The sequence below is a fragment of the Anoplopoma fimbria genome, chromosome 14, assembly GCF_027596085.1.
Source record: "Anoplopoma fimbria isolate UVic2021 breed Golden Eagle Sablefish chromosome 14, Afim_UVic_2022, whole genome shotgun sequence".
NCBI lineage: Eukaryota > Metazoa > Chordata > Actinopteri > Perciformes > Anoplopomatidae > Anoplopoma > Anoplopoma fimbria.
This window is the reverse complement of record NC_072462.1, coordinates 19,570,506-19,594,420: the sequence shown is the minus strand read 5'-3', so window position 1 is coordinate 19,594,420 and position 23,915 is coordinate 19,570,506. Positions and strand designations below refer to the sequence as shown.

At 41.7% G+C, this 23,915-nt stretch overlaps 1 protein-coding gene across 1 annotated transcript in view; it reads left to right on the top strand.

The window, feature by feature from the left end:
- Nucleotides 1-23,915, top strand: part of LOC129102211 (A-kinase anchor protein 2) — a 68,721-nt gene extending 44,806 nt beyond the window's left edge. Inside the window, 8 exon segments of the mRNA XM_054612248.1 lie at nt 14,261-14,482; nt 15,309-15,671; nt 16,693-16,791; nt 16,883-16,984; nt 17,125-18,580; nt 19,301-19,476; nt 20,132-20,158; nt 21,309-23,915. Of these exon segments, the coding sequence (XP_054468223.1) occupies nt 14,261-14,482; nt 15,309-15,671; nt 16,693-16,791; nt 16,883-16,984; nt 17,125-18,580; nt 19,301-19,476; nt 20,132-20,158; nt 21,309-21,446 (2,583 nt within the window). The 3' untranslated portion in view covers nt 21,447-23,915.

The window sequence follows — 23,915 nt, the reverse complement described above, 5'->3', positions numbered from 1 at the left end:
GGAGCGGTGGATGTTAGGCGAGTGAGGCTGGGAGGTGGAGGAGGGTGCTAGTAGGAAGTCTGTTCAGTGTAGCACAGCTCCAAGTGTTGACATTAACTGGCCGATGGCCGATCTGTTGTTGAGCCTGCACTGGCTGTCTTCCAGGAAACGGAGTGATACTCCGCCTTGTGTTATTGGATGAAGTCCCAAACATTTCAGTTAAATCAGCGCTGTTCAGATGGACACTAATGTCACGGATACCCAATTGTATTGGTTTCAGTTGTATTGCACTGTGGATACGCAGTAACCTCTCAGTTCACAGATGTGATGAGTGCATAACATGAATAGGAAAGAAAACTTGTGGCTTGGGGGTTTGTCGTTGGAAATCATGTGAGTGCCCCTCAGGCCAGCTATTTTTCACAAACAAAGCCTCCTCATGTGTTTGCATGTATGAAGTAGCTGATATTTATGAGAAGTTCTTTGGGCTGTGAATGACACATTGTTGTCTATTTTAGTTTTTTCTCGTGGGAATGGATGGCAGCTAATAAAGATAAAGGGACACAGCAGTGTCTGTGTGTGTGTCTGCCTTAGTTCTTCCGGTTTATTTCTGGTAACTTCTTTGATAATGCAGCAAAAAGACGTCACCCTGACACATCCAGGGAAGAGAAGAGCGCATTTGAAGAGATGAATAGGCACTTTTCAATAAGTTCCCAAAATGCCTTGATCACAATCTTAAACTGTTAAAAGTTTGGATTCTTGAAAATGAAACCAATCATCATGTCATAGGGAAAGGGAAAGCACAATAATGGATTTCACCAGAGTCTGTGGCACGAGTGCTGTGATTTGGTATCCAATTAGGAATGGTTGTGGTAATGTCTGATTGCCAAACTGAATTCTCGCTTCATTATTCAGTCTAATTTTGTGTACAGAAGTTACTGTAAAGCGGCTAATTCATCATTAGTTATGTCAGTCAAAGAAATATCAACGTATAGCTGCGTTGATATCCTCCATTTGTTAGGAATATATTCTGGTTCTGGCAAAGGAAGCTAACTTCCTCATTCATTCTGCTTACAACACCCTGATTTGCCCAAAAGGGAACATGTTTTTTTTTTTTTTATTCCTGCCATATTATTTTGAGACTTGAGTCACTTTGAAAGAAAATTAAAAAAAAATCCTGAATTAAGCGCCTAACAAGGTCACATTCCATCTTCTATCAAAGTATTTTGTCCAGTGTTTTGGTATTTGTGTTCCAGAGAGGAAGAGAACTGAAGGGATGCAGGAAACGCAACAATACGACCCGTCCATGTGATGGCCACCATTACACAACCCCCACCCATCCACCCACCCACCCACTATTGTCTGCAACATCCACCGGCTATTGTTGTTCTGTGCAACAGAAGTCATTCATTTAACACAGAGCAAAGCACAAACCACCTGCTAGCACGAATACTGTGTTTACAACAAAGACACACACACACACACACACTACAAAGTAAATGTCTGCAAAAACAGGACATCATTAAGAAAACTGCCTTTGAACGAAACATTCCTAACTGTTAAAACTAGAAAAATGTGATTATACTACGAGAGATTCGAATTGCTTTCATTTTTTTTTTTGATCAAACGCTGAAGCAGATACTTTATCTGTAGTTCCGGGAAGTCAGGAGGGAGGTTAACTTCTGTTAACTTCTGATGTGTTTTTTGGTGGTGAAAAGCTGCAGAAGTGTCTTTATCACATTCCAGCTTCACACTGGAATGTCAGAATGCTTCTTGGACTTTAGGTGTTACTGAGTGCGTGAGGGGGGCTCGGGGGGCCGACGCTTGTGTGGGTGTCGTCATTTCTTATTCCAATATTATCCTCGTGAGAGCCCAGCCGAGCCGTGGACCCTCAAAGTCCGGGGCATTTTTAGAAAGTGAGGTCACGTTGGCCAACTGTTACTGCAGCGAAGGTTCCAGATTTCAAGACTTGTGATTTGTGGTTGAAGTTCAGCCATCTATGGGAAATTATCCACAACATCTTTATCCACTTCTAGTTCCCTTATCCCTCAAGAAAAGTCTACATTTGGAATGCCGGCAGTAGAGCAGGATATAGAAGACAGTCCTGCAGACCTCTAGGGTGCAGCTCACATATATTTTTCAACCATAAAAATTCACTCTATGCAGTTTTGCCGCTGTCACAATTGCTATCCTGGCTTGCTGAAATCAATTCAATGATTTTCCCGCTCGTTGTTGGAAGCTTGTCCAATACAATAAATCAGAATAAGATTATGTAGCTGGAGTGAAAGAGGGGAAAACCAAGCAATAGATTGCAACACTTCATCACAAAATTATTCTTGGAATGTGCTCGATGTCACAGGCTGTGGCGGCTGTGGCGTAGTGGAGAGCAAGGTAGTTCTCCAATCAGAGGATCGGTGGTTCGATACCCGGCTTCGGCAGTCGATGTGTCCTTGGGCAAGACACTTAACCCCAAGTTGCTCCTGAAGGCTTGCCATCGGTGTGGACTGGATGATGAATGTTAGTTAGAGTCTGATGGTGGCACCTTGCATGGTAGCCTGTCATCAGTGTGTGAATGGGTGAATGATATGTAATATACTACTGACTGTAAGTCGCTTTGGATAAAAGCGTCTGCTAAATGACTGTAATGTAATGTAATGTAATGTAACAGAATCTGAGAGGAGTTTTCCTAAAAGGTTAAGCTGAAGGTTAGCACTAGGAGTCTGGTTAAAGATCATAACTAGGTCAATTGAGGTTAACTAGAGGTGAAGTGGTAAGGGTCAAGTGCTGGAGCTGAACCGAGTCAATGCATGTTTCTTCTCAAGCTTGGCAAGATTATTATTATTATTATTATCATGTTATTTGATTTGCAATCATTTTGATGATGTGCACTTTGGGAATTTACTGGGAGTTAATCAGGAAGGACATTCTGATTATACAGTTGTAACAAGCAGAGACAGGAATAAATTGAATTTAAAGCTCATCAGGAGGTCTTACTTCAGGTCATGTCGTCCTAACTCTCTCTGGTCACATGTTTGCTCTCTTAAGCAAACATGTGACCAGAGAGAGTTGTTCTCACTCAGAATGGTCAACATTCCACTGAATCCATGATATGTCTTTGAAACCACAGGAAGGAGCACTGATGGGAGCAGAGCATTATCCATATACATTGGTAGCACTGTAATTGGCAGGCTCAGACATGTTCACCAGGCTGTTTGTTTCTTTGTGTCGAAGCCTCCATCCGCCGGCTGTCTAATGAGCTAGTTTCCGTAAATAGACGGGTGATTAACCCACTGCTCCTCTCGGTGAGAGGCAGAGCAGTGAGCTAGTAAATGCTATACGCTAACACTGGGAGGAGGTTCAGCCTCTTTGGACAACAGTGTTAATATGCCTTCTAGTCTTTTACTGGCTGCTCAGGCTGGGTCAGCTATGACCATGCAGCATCAAAACATACAGCCGTGTGCAGTTATTTCTTGAGAAATTGCAACTGTTTTCTATTTAATTTCCATTTAGGTCTGTTGTTATAAAGCCTGTTAGGGTTGGCATGTAATCTAAATGTGCTGCGTTCGACAAATGATGTTGTCCAGTCAGCAGCATGTAGGGATAACAAGTCAGCTCATTACTGTAGCTGGCTTGCGCGGGTGTGTTTTGGGAGGTAGGTGCCTCAAGCTTTTCTAAACACAGCTAGCTGACATGAGTGTGATTGAGTATTATGAGCCGTAATGTAAGTCACCGATCTCATCTCTCGACACTCTCAAAACTGTGCATTTAAGGCCACGCTAACTTTAAACTGTTTTTAGGTAACTGTTGGCAGCATAATATCATCATTTATGGGTGCAGCGTGTGATTGGCTGATGGTGTTAATGATGCCGATTGACCACCGTGGTCAGCGAATTCTGTGCAAACAAAAGAGCCAGAATGCATTTGTGATATTTCTGTTCTTGGAAAGGAAATCCAGCAACCAGTCCAGCAACTTCTGTGTGAAAGTGCAACAAAAAAAAATCCACTTTGCATTTATTTACCATTTTCTAATTTTTGTGTGACACTAATGGCCTCTTTTCACTTCAGATAAAATCCAGATAAAATGCATGATTAATCTTCCCTGCCCTCGGATCTGAATCTTGTTCAGAACCTTTGGCCCATTGGCCGGTGAGCCTCACTGTGTGGTCCTGTGGGACAAAATACTAAAATGGGCCGCTTCATGCTGGGAAAGGATTACAATTATATGCTCTGTGGCGTTTTCTTCACTCACAGGCTCACATACACACAGAAACAGCCCAAGACCACATCCTCAAAAACCCTCAAAGTCAGCCGTCTACGTGTCCCCTCCTCCTCTGGAGAAGATTTGTTCCTTCAAGTCTGTCCTCAGCCTATTTCCTGCAGGTTCATCCTGTTATCTTCCATGATGATTGTCTGTCTGATTCCATAGAGGTTCATCTTTTTTCTTTTAACTTTCAGTTCTGAGATTTGCTTGTTAGAGACAGACTTCTTTAGGAGTTAAAGTGTATGAAGACTAGCAGTAGATGAACCACAGAAGGGCTGTTTTTTGCTGGAACCATCTGTCACTATAGGGTGCATTGAAATGGTTGTGGTCATTGAATTGTCATATTCACTTTGTCCATTCGTGTGTTTGTGTGTGTGACATGATATGAAACAAAAAAGGAATGTTAAGTACTGTGTCATGCTGAATTAACAGCAGGAGAGAGCTGTTGCGTAACAAAGGGAGGCTGAGGGAAGGAAGGAAAGGGAACAGTTTCGTTATTTGGTCATTATTTTTTTTTCTCTTCTACCATATGTGGACATCGCACTCAACTTTCTTTTTTTTTTTTAAATGCCATTTTAAATTGAATGCCTTTTGATTCTTAAAATAACAACATGATAAAAATGTACCCCTAGCCCCTTCTAATATACATACATACGGGCAAGTTGTCATACAAGAAACTGTATTATACAGTTTATACTCGGCTGTGTTTAATACAGAGTCACAGTTTCGCAGGCCTACTCCTCATTTATTATGTCCATTTAGTTGATTGGATGCTAATCAAATGAACTAATTCAATATCATGGCTTTATAGATGATTCTTGGTTCCTGCTGGCACAAGTCAGTAAAAACTTAAATATGACGTCTTTGACTCTCGGCAGTTAACTCTCCTCTCATCCACAGCCGCCACATTGGATGGATAAGCCGGCTAAGCTGCATTTGTTTTGACTGGGCCTGAACGCTCTGCCGTGTAGCTATAGCGCTAATCGGGACTCAGTTTACCATCCAGAGTCGGGCTGTACAGCTCTTTGGGCTGTTTAGCCACATTGGCAGAAATAACAACAATATACATCCACAGATTTCTGTCAAATAAGGTAACACATTGCCTTTACAGTACGATGATCATCATACTTTATGTTGTGCGTACTGCACATCCATTTTGAGCCAGAAATAACCATAAATATGACCTCTACATAGGGGTGTGCGTAAGGGTCTTTAACAGAACTTGATTTTGGAAACAATGGCTGGCTCACTGCACATTAACTGTCACATAATACACACACAGTGCACCTTTTCACCGGGCAACCAGCCCAGCAGAGTACAGTTTATTCTACTGTCACAGTATCACCGGGCAACCAGCCCAGCAGAGTACAGTTTATTCTACTGTCACAGTATGAAATATTGTTATACACACACACAGATCTGAGATCCGGTTAAAGAAAGCAATACAGTTTGTGCTTGGACTCAGTTCAGGACATAAGGAATAATGGATCGCTGTTCAGTGTCACTGCTAGACTGTGTTTGGTTCCTGTCAGACTGTTGATCTGGCTCTGCGTCCTGTACTTGGAGAGTGGTCACACTATAGACTATAGACCTTTCTTGTTAAGAAGAACCCTGTGTGTGTGTGTGTGTGTGTGTGTGTGTGTGTGTGTGTGTGTGTGTGTGTGTGTGTGTGTGTGTGTGTGTGTGTGTGTGTGTGTGTGTGTGTGTGTGGAGCGAAGCATTAGTATTCAGCCTCGAGAGTCTCACTGAAGCGCCTGTCCGGCCCTTTTGTTGTTGTTTGGTGAAGGGGTCTTAGGGGGTCTGTGAGTGATGTCATGAGAGGCTTGAAAAGGGACTTAAATAGCTTCCATGAGTCCAGACATGCAGTGCATTCCTCTGAAACACTCATTAGGCTTCTTAACATGATTTCGGTCCGGGTGTTGTTTTGAGCTCTTTTGTCATCAGGCAGGTGAAAGTCCATCGTTATTCGTGTTGCAGTGCTGCAACATGCCGTCATTGTGTGTGGGATCCTCGCTGCACCAGCCCTTCTTAAACATGGACGGACATTACTTTATTTATTTATTTGCTGTGCTGCTTGGCTGTGACCCATTTCCTCAGAAAACCCTTGCGTGGGTTTGCTAACAGCTAAACCATCTTTTATATTTCAGTTTAAAATGTATACAATTGTGAAATAAATTCGAAATCAAGCCAATTTTCCAAACACATTAAAGAGAAAATAGAGTGCCTCGTTGCTCTGTCTTTAATTAATACGCCTATTTTGTGTTGACTCGGCTGATCTGGGTGTTGTCTCCCAGACTGTTTATTTTGCCAAATGGTGACCCCAGTGAACTTTCAGTCCGTGATTGTGTGTGTGTGTGTGTGTTCTTCTGCAGGTGGCTTCAAGTTTTGGGTGTATTTCCTGTGTTGAGAGCCATTTCCATGGATACAAGTCAGCGCAGCTTCCTGGTTTCCTGTTTAGATAACCCGTGAGCTGTGATAGGCTTTTATCCAATCAGTCACTTCCTTTACTTTGCAGCATCATTTGTTTTAAAGTGTCCACCACCCTTCTCTAAATACACTGTGACTATCTTCACCATCCAGCAAGCCTTGGGTGTTTAAATAACTGTGAGGGACTGGAGGATCTGAGAGGGCATTACCCTTCACTGCAGTCACTGCTGGACTAAGTAACTGGCCGCTTTTAATGTGAAAAGGGTTCCATTTTTATAGGATATTACATTGTGGAAAAACCCTTACTATTTGTTTGTAGCTGAACTCGCTTGAGACAGACATTGTATCACTTAGGCTGTACAATAGATGATTGAACTCAGACATCATAATGAACCCTTTCCTCCTCTTCTAGAAATGTCTCTTAAATATTTACAAATATCAGTTTCTTAATAGTTGAGACATAATGCACCATGCTGTATTTTAAAACTCGCAACACTTGTAAATACTGCATTAAGAGATTCTATTTTATCACATTAGAAAAAGTCCAACGTTTCAAAACCACAATGCAACATCATTGTTCCAAAGTGTTCACCACCTTACTCTTTATCAGTTTTACAACACCTAGTTTTTAAGGCTTAAGAAGGCTAATAATAACTGGTTGTTTGCAGACTTAAAGGAATATTTAAAAAAAACTTTCATTTGAATATCAAACACTCTTCGTCTTTATGCTTTAAAGGGGAGGCTGACACTTGTATTGAAGGCAGTCATAATGTCTTCTCTTCTCTTTATGTGGAATTTGTGAAATTCAAGATCACACGCAAAACCTATTTTGAATAATTGAAGATTTAATAACCATCCACACCCATATGATGCTCAACTTAATGTCCTGTTTCAGTCCCAAATTTGGCACGTGGACATTTTATGTGTTTGTTCTGTACAGTGTGCATGAATGGACATTTGGTTCTTTCTGGCAGGCTGCGATGGTCATTTGTGTCATTCATTTTGTTCCCGATCAATCGTGATCAACTTCCATGATATAAGACTGCTCTGGGCACTACACTTTATTGACTAGTGTTGACCCAGATGCATGCAATCAAATGTGGACACACGCACATGAATAAACCGTCACATATACTCCTGCTGTCCTCCTCTGTCTCTTTTTCCTCTGTCTCTTTTTATTTTCAAACAATGTCTCTTTTCATCTTTCACAGCTTGTCTGTTACTGGACCTTATAGTCGTTAAATATAACCCTTTGTGACTCTCCAGCGCTGGCATAATGACCATCACGAGTCTCTGTGTGTTACAACCCATCCAGGAATTGAACTCCCCAGTTCATATACAATAATTGGGTTACTGTCCCAATTTCCTGCGACCTATTTGTCTTCATTGTAGGACTCGTACGAGTTATTTCTACCCTGGGAACTCAGGGAAAATCACTAGAAGTTATGATGTGTCATTTTAAACAGCGACACTTAAAAGGGACCTGGTTTTAGGAATTTGCTTCAGTGGCATAACTCACAATTAATGACAGGACGCACAGCTGTTAATGGGCACACGCTGGTTTTTGCTGGCCTTTCTTTGCAAATAAAGAGTAGGATAACCTCTGTGACCTCTGGACCACCCTGTTGTTTCCAACATGCTTCAGTTAAAAGACTTAAAAGTATCAAGAAAAGTCCTACAAAACTATTTTTTTATTTTTTTAACTTTTATTTCATTGCACAATTTTGGAAAAACCTGATATTTTAGCCCTAGTATTTCAATAAGACATTGATATATAGTGCTTGTGCTTTTTGGGTCCATAGTCTTGTCGTTGACAAAAGGTACATTTCTCACAGTAGTAACTAACTAGCTAATTACAACAAAAGAAAAGCCCAGGGAATAGGAAATATATCATTATGTCAAATAATTCAGTAAAACTGCATTGTCATTTGCTTATATGGCTTTTAAAAAATGAATATTTTCAGCACCAATTGCTGATATGCATTCTGCTGAAATCGGTACCTCTCTCACAGCAGCGTCCTCCATCATTTAGCAGCCACTAACACAATCGTGCCATTTGCTCTTGTAAATTCGAGGAAAGTGTTTCCAGTGCGTCTTTGATGTAGTGCTCGTGAGAAGAGAAAGTGAACCTGGACTTGGGTCAGCTCTAGTTTCCACTGGCCTGATCCTGTGACCCATCAGGTACACGCTCACACACAACACCAATACAGACGAGTAGCATCAGATTGAGCCTACGATGTCAGCATTTGTTTCTTTTAGTGGGTTTAATTCTCCATTTTGGCATTGAAGATACCAGTAATTATAGTTTCAGGCCAAATAATGACAAAGACTTGGTTTTCTTTTTAGAAAGTTTTATTTGTTACGATGGAGAAGCCTCTGAAACGGCATTAAGACCATTCTGTTACGTGTCAAGTCTCCACTAAAAGCACTAATAATAAAAAAACTTAACGAGGCAGCAGGTTTTATGTATTTCAATTTTTATTAAAAGGTGAATAAAACCTGTACGTGACTCTAACCCTCAGACTGAGTCAACAGTCCCATGCTGACAGAAGCAAACACCATTACCCCCCTTATCACCCCATCTCCTCCCCCCCTCAGTCATCATCTCTTCATCATCTCCTCCGTTCCTGCCTCTGTGACTCCGTCTCCTCAGAGCTTTGAAAGGAGCAGTAGGTTAAAGGGAAAGTGGACGAGCGACATACGTGTGGTGTGGGGAAAGAGAGGGCTCGGTCTTACACAGGAAAGGAGGAGCGGAGAGCCACAGGGTGGATGTTTTTGGTGTGTGTGTGTGTGCACAAGGGCCTGCACAGAAGGGGTCTTTGTGGGTGAGGGCATCTGGAGAAACCTACACACTCACACACATACACATACACACACGTTTAGCCCATGACATCACAGCTTACTGAGCAGCCGGCAGGAATGTTACTGAGAAAGGAGAGGCTTTGTGGACGAGAGGAAAGAGACGGGAGGGGAGGAAAAGGAGGAGAAGAAGAGGAGGAAAAGGCTTGGCCAGGGGAAAAAGTCCGGCACTCCCACTATCTGGAACCGGACTGACCAAGGCTGGACTGAAGTGAACAGAGCTAAATAGGAAAAAAGATAAAGCTTTTTGAGAGAAGTCACATACACGGATGATAGAAATTATTAATAGAAATATAAAGCGGAAGGAAGCTTGCCTTTTTAAAAATGACATCATGGATTTACAGATTTAACTGAAATATACTACTTGTAAGAGCAGCAGGTGAGTAATAAGCCTATTTAACTTTTTTTTTTTTCATTTTAAGAACACCAAATTTATTTTGCAAACTGACATCATAGGAAATGTGAGCTACAGACGGCAAACAGGAACTGAAATGCTCACAAGGAAAATAATAGGAAGTATAGGAATAGTAACGGCCAGTTTCCCCACTCTGTGACAATCTAGCCACGTTTAGTTTGTCAATGACATACCACCACTCTAGTTCAACACCTCCAAACTGTCTTAAGCGGAGAATGACATCATGAATAAGAAGTACATAGCACTGTTTGGCTTGAGTTCACAATCCAGGCTGTTTGAATCTGAGTACGCCATGCTAGACCAGCAGCAGGTTCCAGTTACCATACAAGATCATATTTAGCCAGGAAACAGAGCTGGGATCGGCACCCGGTTACACAGTAACCTCAGCTCAGTGTGTGTGTGTGTGCGCTTGTGTCTTTGAGGACGTACATCATAAGGCTTTCATTTTTTTATTGACTTTTTTTTTTTTACATTTGCCATGAGTTCTGGCTACAGTTTGTGCTAGAATAAGCCAATGGTGTTATATTAAAGAAATGGAAACAAATGTTTTGTGAGAGACGCCAAGGTTGTGTGTATCACAGGAATTCATAATCTGGTAAACCCCCCAGCCTCTCAGGCATGCAGCTGGATGTGTATGTTATAATGGTGTATCTTGGTGTGTGTGTGTGTGTGTTTTTTTGTGCATCCCAGTCAGAGGTCAAGAATTTCCAGATGTGATGGGAATGGCAACAGGCGGGGAATGAGACAGCATTTAGGCGGATAGACTCATGATTGTGTCATTTTACTTGTCATGACTTTCCACTGAATTCCTTAATTCCCACCCTTTATAATATTAAACCTCCAGACTCCCAGTTACATTAACCTAACTCCTGGTTTAATATATTTTAACAACCTGATCTTATTCTGAAGAATTTATCGAAGCCATAATACAATATCTTAATCTTAAACTGTGATCTAAAGCCAAAACCTAAAATCACCCTCAACATAACTAATCTGACCTTGGCTTGTCACCCAAACTTAGACCTACTTAATACTAATTCAAATCTCTCACCCTAAAATAGATCCGTTCATTAGGCGAGGTTGGTGAAAATGTCTTCCCTTTGTAGGATTTTCCTGAACTTTCCATCCTTTTTTGGAGTAAGCCGAAACAACAACACAGCTGACACTTCATGGCGGAAAAGGCTGTGGGACTATTTACACTATATTTCAAATTCATGCGACTGTAACATAGACATTTAGGTGTGCTGGAAACTCCTGGTCCAAGAGTAACTGGGGTTCTGGGGTTTTCAGACATTCAAACACACCACAGAGAATTTTAGCTTCTTGGCAAAAGTGATATTGATTTTTTCGCACACTCAAAAATGCAATCTTACACACACACACACACACACACTTTGCTCCTTGCAGGGTGTACAATGTCCCTCATCACAAGTATTTGAGTCGGAGCCTTGAGGACAGCTAGTTATGCCTGGAATGTCCACCTCAAGGAGAGTCAGAAACACACGCGAATACACACCTCTGATACAAAAAGACACACTTGAAAGACCACAATCACACTGTCATGCACTGCTGCACAACTACAGTCACACACACACACACACTTATTTTACTGTGTGTTGGTGTGTAGCAGAATAGCATTGCATATGAGACATTCCTGTACTATAGTACTGCTTTCCTGAGGCAGTAACGGGATATCCTCCCCCTCTGTACTGTCCTGCCTGCTAGACACACACTCCTAGACACATACACACACACACACACACACACACACACATTCCTGCTGTACACGCGCGCACATACACATGCAGTATGCAATGGGTCAAATGTAACAAGAATGAAGACCTCGTCTGTGTGAGTGTGTAAATAGAAGTGACATCTGGACCTCACATGGTCGCTAATATCATTAACTGGGTGAAAAATGTGAGTGAAGAAAACAAAGAAACTTGAGATGAAAGGGGAAAAGATTAGTGAAGTTTATGCGTGTAATATTGTTCAGTGTCAATCATAGTGTGGTTAAACAAAGAATTACTTTTGATCAAGTTAAAGTTGATGAAGTAGCTTGTGGCCAACAATACAGTTATCTGTTCAGTTCAAATCTCAACTGTCCATATATATATAAATATCTGCATCAATGGGTTTTTCCCTTCTTTTTTTATCTTACGATGCAAAAAGTAGTGGCACAATAGATTTTGATTTGCATTCAAAGTTCATCCATAGTATCATCGTTAGACTTGGAAATGTGTGAGGTGTTCCTTTAAGAGATTGTGTTTATTCTGTCTTATATATAATCACACACTTCATGAGACAGTATAAGCACGACTGAGCCAGGAGGGTCAACAAAATGCTGTCAGAGATATTTTTTTCCCTCGCAGTAGAAACAGGAGACATGCGGATAGGAGGGCGGGGGAGAGAGGACTGAAGAAAGAAAAGAGAGGAGAGGGTTCCTTCAGTTTAGACAAGACATGGCTTTTTTTTAATAATCCACCATGTGACTGTAAATGTGAATGTCATCATTCACTGTTTCTTCTTTTTCTCTTAACAATCCCAGAGAGGACCGAGAAGAGAAAGAGAATAAAAAGAGGGGTAGATAGAGAAAAGATAATGATCCAGCTTTAAGGCTGGGTCACCCTCTTTATATTGATACTAAGTCTGAAAAAAAATCTGCCTCTGATTTCTGCAGAGAGGCCTCACGTAGAGGGTTCACATCAGTAGAAATGTCAACAAATATCATTAAATGGCAGTCGGGTAGCATGTCTGAGTCTTTAGGTCTAAGAGTGGGTACAAAGCAAATACTTCCTCCTTATGGCTGAGTGTGCTTTAACTGAACAGTGGACCAGTTCACTGAAGTGGCCCTCATTAAACCCTAACACACACTCTCACATGTTACAAAGACGGGGGGGTCAACAACCCCTTGTGGAAGTAAACACACCTTCAGAATGGAGGTGTGCTTGGCACAAGGCAGTAAAACAGGAAGCCACTAGAGTATTTGTTACTGACCCCTCTGTAGAAACAGAGGAGTCAGTAAAGATAGGAGTGTGTAAATGTAGCTCCTCGTTAACTGTTGATGTGGAATGTGTCGGATGGATGGTTCACAAAAACAGAAGGTCACAGGTTTGATCCCAGAATGCCCATGTGTCCACCATCGTGTCCTTTAACCAGACAGTCGACCCCTGTTTTTACACGTCTTCCCTGGATAAATCGGTGACATATCTACCACAGTCGAAATGTAATTTTATTTGGCGGGAATTTGGATGAATGTACTTTATAAAATCTGAGTTTGTTTCTTAAAATGGAGGGGGAAAAGTAGATAAAAGTCCCCAAATTATTGCTTCATAAGGTTGTAACATACTTTTCAGTGATATAATAATTGTGTTGAGTATCTGTGTTAACTGTTATTCGGCAATATTATAATCACATCACTGGATAAAAGTGTTCCACTTGATATGAACTTACATGTTTGTTCATAATGTATGCATTTTATTATGGTAGGTTTAATTTCATTTGGAGGGACATTTTTCATCTAGCATTTATACAGCTGTGTGACCAATTACGCAGGGGGAATTTTGTTTTTTGGAAGATATATCCTTCCTCATAACAACTACAGATGATGTGGCCTTGAGTCAGGCACCTAACCTCAAAAACACACCAGTGACGCGGTCCTGTGAACAGCTGAGGTCTTGGAGATCCAGGGAGTGGATGTGTGTAATAGAGCAAATGTGACGCTGTTAAAATGGAAATATCTTTAAAGCTGCAGAACCTGGAGTATCTGACAACTCCCTTACCAGTGATACACCTCAGACAAACTTAAAGCAGAAGAAGTACAACTTTAAAGTGTCAAGTGATGGATTTAGATCCTTATATAACCAGAGATTAAAACTGTTTATAATGACACCTCCCATCCCTTTTTCTTCTTCTTCAAACATACATATGTCAGGTATTCAGCTCACTGGTTCAATCTCAGAACTTGGAAGTTATTTGAACAAAGATACAATAGTTTTCAGTACTATGGAAGATTGTGTTGTTTCTGTTGTGACCTGATGCAGCTGAATGGGAGTTGGTGCCCTCTAGTGGTGGGAACCAGTCAGAGCACACTCAAGCTGCTGCACAGGTTTTACTTAACACACTTATTATACTGCAATGCAGACAGAAAGGCTTATGGTTGTGTCATGTGCTTTTTGGGGTGGGGGGGAGATGAGGAAAGAGGAAATATTTTAATTCCTACTTCAAGCAAATATTGCTTTTATCAAAGTGATCGAACATTGTACTGCCTCTCCGAACAGTATCTCTGACCCTTGTGGCTTTGGTTTGTTTTGTCGACACAGAAATTGTGGCGGGCAGCCGAGGATGTCAGTGACCCAATACCAAGAGAGCGGGCCTTGAAGAGCGTCAGTTTCCAGGAATCGGTCAGCGTTATCACTGACAGGCCTGCAAACATGGAACTGGAGAGCCAGCAGATCCAGCATGGCTGTCTCAGCAGCCCCAGCAACCGAGCTCACAGTGCACTTGGTGTGAAGGCAGAGACTCCTGACAGCGAGGTGGTGCAGGTAAGCAGGTTTTCTGGGCAAGACCATGCTCAAATTCAGTTTCTTGTTTTATTTATTTTTTATTTATCAATACCAAAAACTTGGGACAGTGCCAGTTTATTTTGGGCTGAGTGGAAATTGTACTGGTTATGTCACAGTCTGAGGTGATAGTTTTAATTTTGTGATTTTTTTAAGTCCCTTTTTTTCTTTTTCTTTTCAGTAATATGAGGAATATTAGCCTAAAGAGCTCTCCAAGTTAATCAAATGAAATGGTGCTGCATGTGTGTGTTACAGTATACTGTAGCAATTTTAAAACATTTGCACACTGTTTATCCAATACATTTAAAAAAAAAAAAAAAAAAAAAGGTTTGTCTTGTGACATTACTTTTATTTATTGTCTTTATGAGACCAATGCCAAAAACTTAAAACCATAATTCCAGGTCAGCTATGCCTAGGTTTGTGCTGATATCAGAGTTTCACAGGATGATGGCTAAATTGACGTGATCTCTGTAATTATTTAAATAAGATGAACATTTAGGGTGGTTTTTAGATTATGTTTTAGTTTACAGAAGAAAAAAAATGTGAACACGGCTTTTGTTGTCTGGTTTTGTGCCATTAAAACATTAACCTCTCCACTTTCTGCCATTATAAATGTGCATTTAATGTAATGTCCAGTAATGTATGTTTATTCTCATTTGCTATGATAAAAGTATTATGATATGCTGTATAGTTTTTATAGCTAATCACCTCATCTGCATCGTTCCCCATAATCTGATAGCAGGAGGAGTTTGATGAACATCATTAACATTTACATTAACAGCAATTTCATCATCTGCTGTGTCTACAGGAGATCCGCTACTTGGACCAGGTTTTAGACGCCGCCTCAGAAACACCCACCAACGGAAACTCTTCTCCATCAGATCACACCAAACCAATCAGCATCGATGGGAACTCTCCTTTTGTCTGCGTGTCGGCCTCCTCTCCTGTCAATCACCAATCAATCGTTGTGGAGGGGCTGAGACAAACCACGTTCCTCCACCAGGAGGACTCCGCTGTGAGGACCAACGGCCACGGGCAGGGAGAGGAGATGGGGAGCGGCAGGGCCAAGTTTGAGCTGAGAGCATTTCAGGAGGAGAGGCGGCCCGCGAAACTCTTCACCCCTGGAGAGGAGCAGCAGGTCAGGGTGACGAGGAGACGACCCTCAGGGGAGGTAAACGGCTGTTAGATTATGTACCAGCTTTAACAGACACACAGTAGCTAAAACAACAGTTATGTTGTTGGGAATCAAAAGTGTAAGAAATTAGAGTTCTGAGGAAAGCTCCTAAATGCGTTACCATAAAGTATTCCTGAGTAATTCTTACCAAATTAACATAATGTGAGCAAGTGTAAATTAACGCTTACTTTTTAAATTAAAATTCAACATTTTAAGTCATATTTCCTTTCATAAACAAGTCTGAACTGCTTGCTTTGTTACATGAGACAGGATAAAATGGCAGCCAAATTATGAGTAAGTAAGCGTCAAATGAATGATTAATAGTATTAAGTCTCCATGCTTATCTACCATGAGTCCTCCTTTTTTATTAGAACAATTTTATCTTGGAAGAAAAAAAAACATATAGCTTAACTTTTTGTACATTTTTATCTTGGCAAGCAAAATAAGGCTTAAGAGTGTTAAAAAATGCACAAAAAAGTTATAGCATAAGATATATCTATGTATTTTCTTTATTGACAGTGTTATACAGGTGATGGCCAAAACGTTTAACATCAAATGAAAAAATCAAGAAATGGCAGCCCAAAAGGAAGGAATTTTGAAATACAGTTGTGTCGTAAATTAACACTGAGTAACGTAAGCACTTGTGAGCAATATCCAAAGGGGGTTAGTAGTAGTTTCTTTTTCAACAAAGAGGAAGAAAAGAGTGATGACCAGTGGAAACTGTTTTAAAATCATTTTCAGTCGAGTCACACTGAGCAATCGCTGTAATGGGGGGTTACATGGATTGCTCAAGGGGCAATACAACTGATTGGAGAGGCAATGGAGAACATGTATGACTGCTAGCAGGCCTCAAACAGGCCTCATTGGACTGTACTGACAGTCTAGACTCTAAATATACACGTTTTCTTCTATCTTTATCAGCATACGTGTAATTAAAAGCTTATGTTAATGCTAAATGATTCGTCTGCTCTTTGTAAATGTTCACACTCTCTTGTCCTCCTCTCTCCCCCTCTCTCAGGTTCAGGAGCTGGAGCGTGAGCGTATGGAGCTGATCAAAGACCAGGCAGTGAAGAAGAACCCTGGGATCGCCCAGCGCTGGTGGAACCCTCCTCAAGAGGTAGCCGCCCCTTTTTAATCTTTGGTTTGTATTTTGACTTCCTGACAACCTGACTGATTGTTTATTTGGTTGGTTTAATCATTCATTCAAGGTTCCTTTGGAAGAACAGCTGGATGCAGATCAGCTTGAGTCTCTAAAGAAATACCAGGAGAGGAAACAGCAGAAACAGGGTCACATCTATACATACACACAGGTAACACACGCACACACACACACACACACACATAGGACTGGTGATGTAGGAAATGTTGATGATTAATTAGATCGATTATGTCTGTCTCACCTTTCTTTATTTTTCTCCTTTGTTTTCTCGCCTCCCATCTCCATTTGCAGCCCCAGGTTTCAGGTCCTCCCACAATGGTTACCTTTGACCCCGAGCTAAACAGGAAGGACGACGTTTTGGAGGAGCAGATCAACTTCTCGTCTGCCAGAAAGCAGTTTCTGCAAGGGGGGGCCACCAAGAGGGACGTAGCTCCTCACATATATTCCGCCAAACCCTTTTCCAAATCCATAACCAGGGGCAGCCACGGGGGCGGTGACATTGTTGCAGAAACCGGGGAGGGTCACGTGACCTGGTCCGATGAAGGAATTGCATCAGAATTTACTTGCGCACGAGCTGTTATGACAATCCTGCCTGATGAGGAGGAGAGGAAGAGCAATTTCTATCCAAGTTTTCACCCAGAGGAGTCCGACTCGGGATTGGACGAGTTATCCGTCCGTTCTCAGGACACCACTGTCTTCAGCTTGGACAATATTTCTGACAGCGGGGCTTCGCTACCGCCAACCCCGTTGCCACTGACCCCGGTGTCACCGCCCACCCCTCAGCCCACCACGCCAGTCAACGGGCAGACCAATGGCAGTCCAACAGAAGACGACCTGGAGTACCACGCAGGGGTACTCGTCCAAAATGCCATCCAAAATGCCCTGGCAGCTCGGGATGGAGAGGAGTGGCAGCGCTCTGAGTTGAATTCTTCACAACTGAGCACCCCTGTATCTCCATCCTCCACTTCAACAAGTAGCCCGGTGCCAGTTTCTTCCTCCCCTGTGTCTTCTGGTGGAGCTCCCAGTCTCCAATCATCTGTGTGCTACAGTCCGGCTCCATCCAACATGTCCCCTCAGCCAGACAGAGGGCCAGAAGTAAGGGTCTTACTCCAAGAGGAGCCTTCAGAATCAGATCACGCTCCGCAGCAGCAGCCCTCCAGTCCAGTCCAGCAACCGCAGCTCCGGACGCCTTCCCCGCCTCCTTCTCAGCCCATCTCTCCACCACAGAGGCCCAAAGACGGAGGTCCCAGGATCAAAATCCAGTCCTCTTACGCCAGAGCACTCGCCTCCTCGGCCCCGTCTCCAGCTCAGGCGCCTGCCTCTTCCTCGGCAGCTCCAGTTCCCAGGCCGACCCCGGTCTACCGTCCCCCTTCTCCCCCAAGCCCGGAGAAAGCAGAGTTCAGCTACTTCAGTAAATACTCGGAGGCGGCTGAGCTGCGCAGCACAGCGACAGCGGCACGAGGGCCCGAGGCGGAGGCAGCCAGCGGCCCATTCCGCCTGCGCTCCAAGAAGCAGCGGACTTTGTCCATGATCGAAGAGGAGATCCGAGCAGCTCAGCAGAGGGAGGAGGAGCTGAAGAAACAGAGGGAGGAGAAGCCGGTTGTTGTCGTCCGCCCCAGCATCTCCTCCAGCAACAGCCTCGGTCCCGTGAGGTCGGGGATGCGCCAAACCAAGATTTCCCCAGCAGATAAGATGAAGAGCAACAGCCTGCCAGCCAGACTCACACTGACAGCGAGGACAGCACCAGGTTAGTCACTGCTCTGTTGCTTCACTACGGTGTTTGTCATTGGTCCCTGTATGAGACCGTGTATGAGGTTGTTGTTGTTGCACTAAAACAAAAAAAAATCTAAATTATTTTCTTGTGTAGATTGCTTAAGTACCACTCATGCTTGGTGTCTTTGTGTCTTTATGTGTTTGTTGCACTGGTGTGTACTTTGTTATACAGTATATTAAGTTTAAAGGTTATTTAAGAATATGAATTTTAGCCCTACTTCACCAGACAGTGCCTTTTGTTACTGAAAACAATAACCTTATTCATAGGTTTGCACTTTTAACCTAGGCATATATGATGTTGTATGATTTAAGACCAATGTAAAGACAAACACAAATTTAGATTTGCCTTTAATGCATTTCAATCATTTGTTTTTGAGCAAGTTTGAATAATTAATCTTTTAAATTACTGTAATACCTCAGTATCATCTACAAACCACACCAAAGAATGTCCTTTCCCTGTGTGGATTAATTCCCAACATGTGCCAATCTGTAATAATTGTAATCAATTATGTGTCATTGGTCCCTGTATGAAACAGTGTAGGAGGTTGTTGTTGTTGTTGCAGCAATAGAACAAACATAACTTAGTTTCTCATGTACAAACCAGTTAGATTGCTTCCCTACCACTCATGCTTGGCGTGATCATGTTTATTTAACAAACCTGTCTCAACTCCATGTGTTTTTCTGTGATGTGCAGGAAAGATTGAGAAGGTTCGACCTGTACCGCCTGTCTCACCCTCACCCTCAGAGGGAGCCCTGTCTGACGCCGGCAGCGAGGACTCTGGAGGACGACCCAAAAACTTCATGGAGACGCTTATGGAAGACTATGAAACACACAAAGTGAAGAGGAGGGAGAAAGTAGAGGACAACAGTGTGAGTATTTGAACCTGGAGAAACCACATTAGTTTGGTTATGTTTAAATGGTTGAAGGCTTCAATCCCTGCCATTTTGGCAAGAGCTAATACTGTAAACATCAAAGGGAATTTCCAAGCCTGAAACAGGAAATTAAATTGAAAGTAAGTCACAGACGCTAGGGGGGTTTCTGTTTTGTCTCCATCTTTTTTAATGTCTTAATACGTCCTTTTGTGCCAAACACATCTGCCAGTGTGTCATTAGAATTAATGATGTCTCTTTTGAGAAGAGGTATTGGATTTTGGCAGACTAAACTGTGAAAATGAAAGTCTTCAAAGAATCATTCTCTTACATTGTGGGGAAAAAAAATGAATAACCAGAAAATGTCACAGACAACAGTTCCACTTTCTTTTTTAAGCACCATACACTTCATTTTAAATTCACACACACAATAAAAAATACATCTCAAGGCTATAACATCACACTGCTTACAGATCATTTATTGAAAAAAGTATGACATTGCATGCATAGTCGTCATGCAGTTTTATCTTGGACATCTTGAACATACAGCAGGTTGGTTGTTGTTGATGTTGCTGATCTTCTTATTGTTTATCCATGATGACATCACATGTTTCTGACTATTTGTACTGTTGCTTCTCTCCTGCTGGTCGGTCAGTATGCCCATTTGTTGCTGGTTAACGAGGTAACCACTGAGGTACCTGTCTCACCTCTAACCTTTACTGACAGACCTGGGACAGACTAAATTGAAAGACTTTAGGAAGAAATAATACATTCCAGTGTGTATTTGGACTATTTCTGTACCGGCTGAAGATTGCTATGACTCCCGGATATGAAAGTGGTCCAGAAACATGAGATAGAGATGTATTATTTAAGTTTTAAACGCTAGACAGGAGGAATTCTGAGAACGAAACCAAAACAAGTTTTATATCTGATCCCAGGTCTGCTTGCGGTCTCACTGCATTTCTGTTCTGCTCTGTGGTGTTGGTGCTGCATGTGCTTGCCTCCCCCCATGCACATGTTCCCTCTGTGTACCTAGTAAATAGTGAACCTCAGATAATGATATAGTTCCACCAAATTGATGGAAAACAATTTAACATATCTAATATATTTTCTTCTAAATACACATCAAGCTTAATTTAAAGAAAAATACTACTGTTAAAAAAATGTGAGAATATGCTTTTCTGAGTTGTAATATGCGGTGGATGTCTTTGTTGTGGTCGTCATCAACTGTAGGTCATACATAAACAGCGCGCAACAACACTTCTACTTACTACTCAAGTAAAAGCTTAAGTTGGGCTCAGTGATTTCAAAAATCATTAAGCCATCATTTTCTACACACAATCTCCTTCACCTTCACCCTGGATTCCTGCTCACAGAGAAATGTGTCCTGTGTGTGAAGATGCGTTTATGTGTTTGTAACTGTGTGTGTGTGCATTTGTATCTTGGCATGAGTGTGTGAGAGGGACGATGAAGGGGGAGCACAACAAATGTAACAAATCTAGCGTTGAAGCTTGAAACTTTTCCCTGAAATGGACTTTTTTTTTTTTTTATTGTCAAATACTGCAGGTGCGCTTCATATTAGTGGTTTATTTTGATGGATACAACTCAAGGACTCCTTTACTGCCAGGATGGTTTAACCAAGCGCTCCCTCAGTTTTTGATACACAATGCATGCCACATTAAAGTCACTGTGACGTGTTTTCTTTTTGTGATTGTGTGGTTATTATATCCCTTTTGAGGCTGGTAATAAAGCATGTGTTTTATTAGTGAACAGTTGGCTCATGCAAACTATTTTGTTGCTCTGACGGCGTTGGATTGTTTTGTAATTGACAGGTTCTGGAGGCCACTCGCGTCACCAGGAGGAAAAGCGACATGGCTAGGAAGTGGGAAGCCGGTATCTACGCCAATGAGGACGGAGAGGAGGAGGAGGAAGAAGAAGAGGAGGAGGAAGAGGAGGAAGAGGAGGAGTAAACAGCTCCTCTCAGAGACATATAAGGGACTGAGTAGAAAGGTGGAGGAAGAAGAGGATGAGGAGACTGATGGAAAAAATGCAGCGAGGATAGGGAAAGGAAACAGTATTTATTTTACTAATAGTATTCAGATGATCACATGACCCCCTGGCTCGACCAATGGGACTAATCCAAGAGATGCATCAGGTTGTGTTTTTTGCACCTGAAGACTGAAGGCCAACAGTATGTTAAATGAACGAGTATGTGAGAGACATTTGAGGTGACTTTGGAGAAGAAAGGTCAGTGATGAGAGAGACACTTTGAAAGGGTTTTATGGTGGCTAAAGAGCGCTGTCCAGAGGTATATATGGTATTAAAGGTATTTACTAGTTGGTAGACGCTGAATGACTTAAATATTCATAGGATTTTCATTTGCCTGTAATTTTTTTTTTTTATTGAAATATGGACTGAGATCCAAAGATTTTCTTTTGTCTGGTTGCCCGAGACTTGTTGATAATGGTTTGAGCAACGGGTGCTTGATAATGACCCCAATTATCTTCAAAATGTGTGGAAAGACAAGCAGGTGTGTGTGTGCATTGTGACTTTCGAGAAGCGTCGGACGAAAGGAGAAAAAGCGAGGCCTGATTTCTGTAATTGCAGAATTATTTCTTAACCCGGATTTTTACGATGCTGCAGGAAGGCTGAGACGGTTTCCAGACACTGAACCAAATGGGACCCGAAGCATCGCTTTCAGAGCACGTAAAGTTTTATCTTCTGCGTCTTGCAGTGCCACAGAACACCACAGTACAGATTTAACAATCATATGACACGTTGGTGGGATCTTTCGCAATCCTTTTAAGCATCTATATTAAATCTTAAGTGCCGACTTGAGGGTCCTTGAACTGCAGAATGCTAGCGAGGAAATTAAAAAAAAACTAGCATCAAGGTTCAACTTTGCCTTAGACCGTCTGTTATTGTTTGATGCACGATATGTATGATGTATTTTATCTTTTTCATATTCTGTATTACTACAGTTTACAGTAGAAGAAAAAAAACACAATCACATTAGATAGAAAGTCTGTAAATGAAAAAAAGTGTCTTCAGTGACTTCTTATCTATTAAGTGACGGACAGACAGGGAGGAGGGAAGCTAACTGCGGGTCACGTTTGCGTCACTTCACAGTCAGTGTGAGTATTAATTAAAGGGCTCGGTCGGGGGTTTTATATTCTACAAATCACTTATTTTAAATTTGCTGGCTACGTCGCTTCGTTGACCTGTGATTTCTGATGTAAGCAGTTGTTTCATGTATTATACTGAGGTAGGACTGTGTATTTGATATAAGAACATGTATGTTAAGATTCGAGTCGGGCAATGGCCGTATATCTACTAAACATTGCGAGCTGAGGATAAAGTTTGATGAAAATAATTGAAAAAGCTTTTTTTATAAAATGTTGTTGTACCAAAACAGAATGTTTTTTATGTTACTTAGAGAACAGTCAGCTTATGCTTTTAAATCTATTTAACAAGTACTGATTGTGTGCATGAAATGACACTCCTTTCCTAACCTGAAACAAGCACACAACAAGAAGAAGAAGAAAATTGACCACCAGTAGAAAGGGTCATAAACAGGCCGCAAACTATATGCAGAACGTGTGTTCATTTTGTATGGTAATGACATAACAGCGAGATGTGCTGTGGTTGGCAATTTTTTTTTACTGAATATATGGTGAGCTTTGATTTTGCAGGACGATGTGACTTCCTGTTTTGTTGGATGAACAAAGAATAGCTGCAACACAGGCCTCTATGAGTGTGGTGATGCTGTGGATTGTGTAGAAAGCAATGTTCAGCTTTCGAAAGTTAAACGGTAGCCACATTGAAACAGGAACCTTCCCTGAAGCCTACAGAATTAATAGAAATGTGTCAACGTGGCTGTAGAATCAGTACTTTTAAACCACTTTAACTGAAAAGTAGCAAAATGTTTCAACTCTCCAGTCTCTGTTAGCTTGTTTATTGAAGCCTTTGAGATTTGTTCAGCATGTAGCTGGGGTATGGTGAGAAAGATTTCCCTGTGAACTGCTGGTCACAGTTTTTGATCACCGCATCTGTTCGCATGTCCTCTTCAAGTGTCCTTCACCAAGGAACTGACCTTTCGGTTTGCTTCACAAAACTCACTGAATAAAATCGATATAATTAAAACTGAGGTAAACTTGCACAAAAGATAAAGAAGTGTGGGACACATGCTAACCCCTTGGCAATAATGTTATATAATAATATTATATTTATGGTGACGGTCCCATCCTGAGTGCAACTTATCTGACTCTATTTAATTATCTATTTTAATATGTTCTCTGAGAAAAACGTAGTACCAGCAACCACCAACCAGAAGTGTGTGATGTGCCCATTTCCCCTTGAAACAAAAACCCACATTGGTTCCAGAGAATCGTCCTCGTTCTTGTTTTTCTACACGTACGATATTCTTGTATATAAAATGG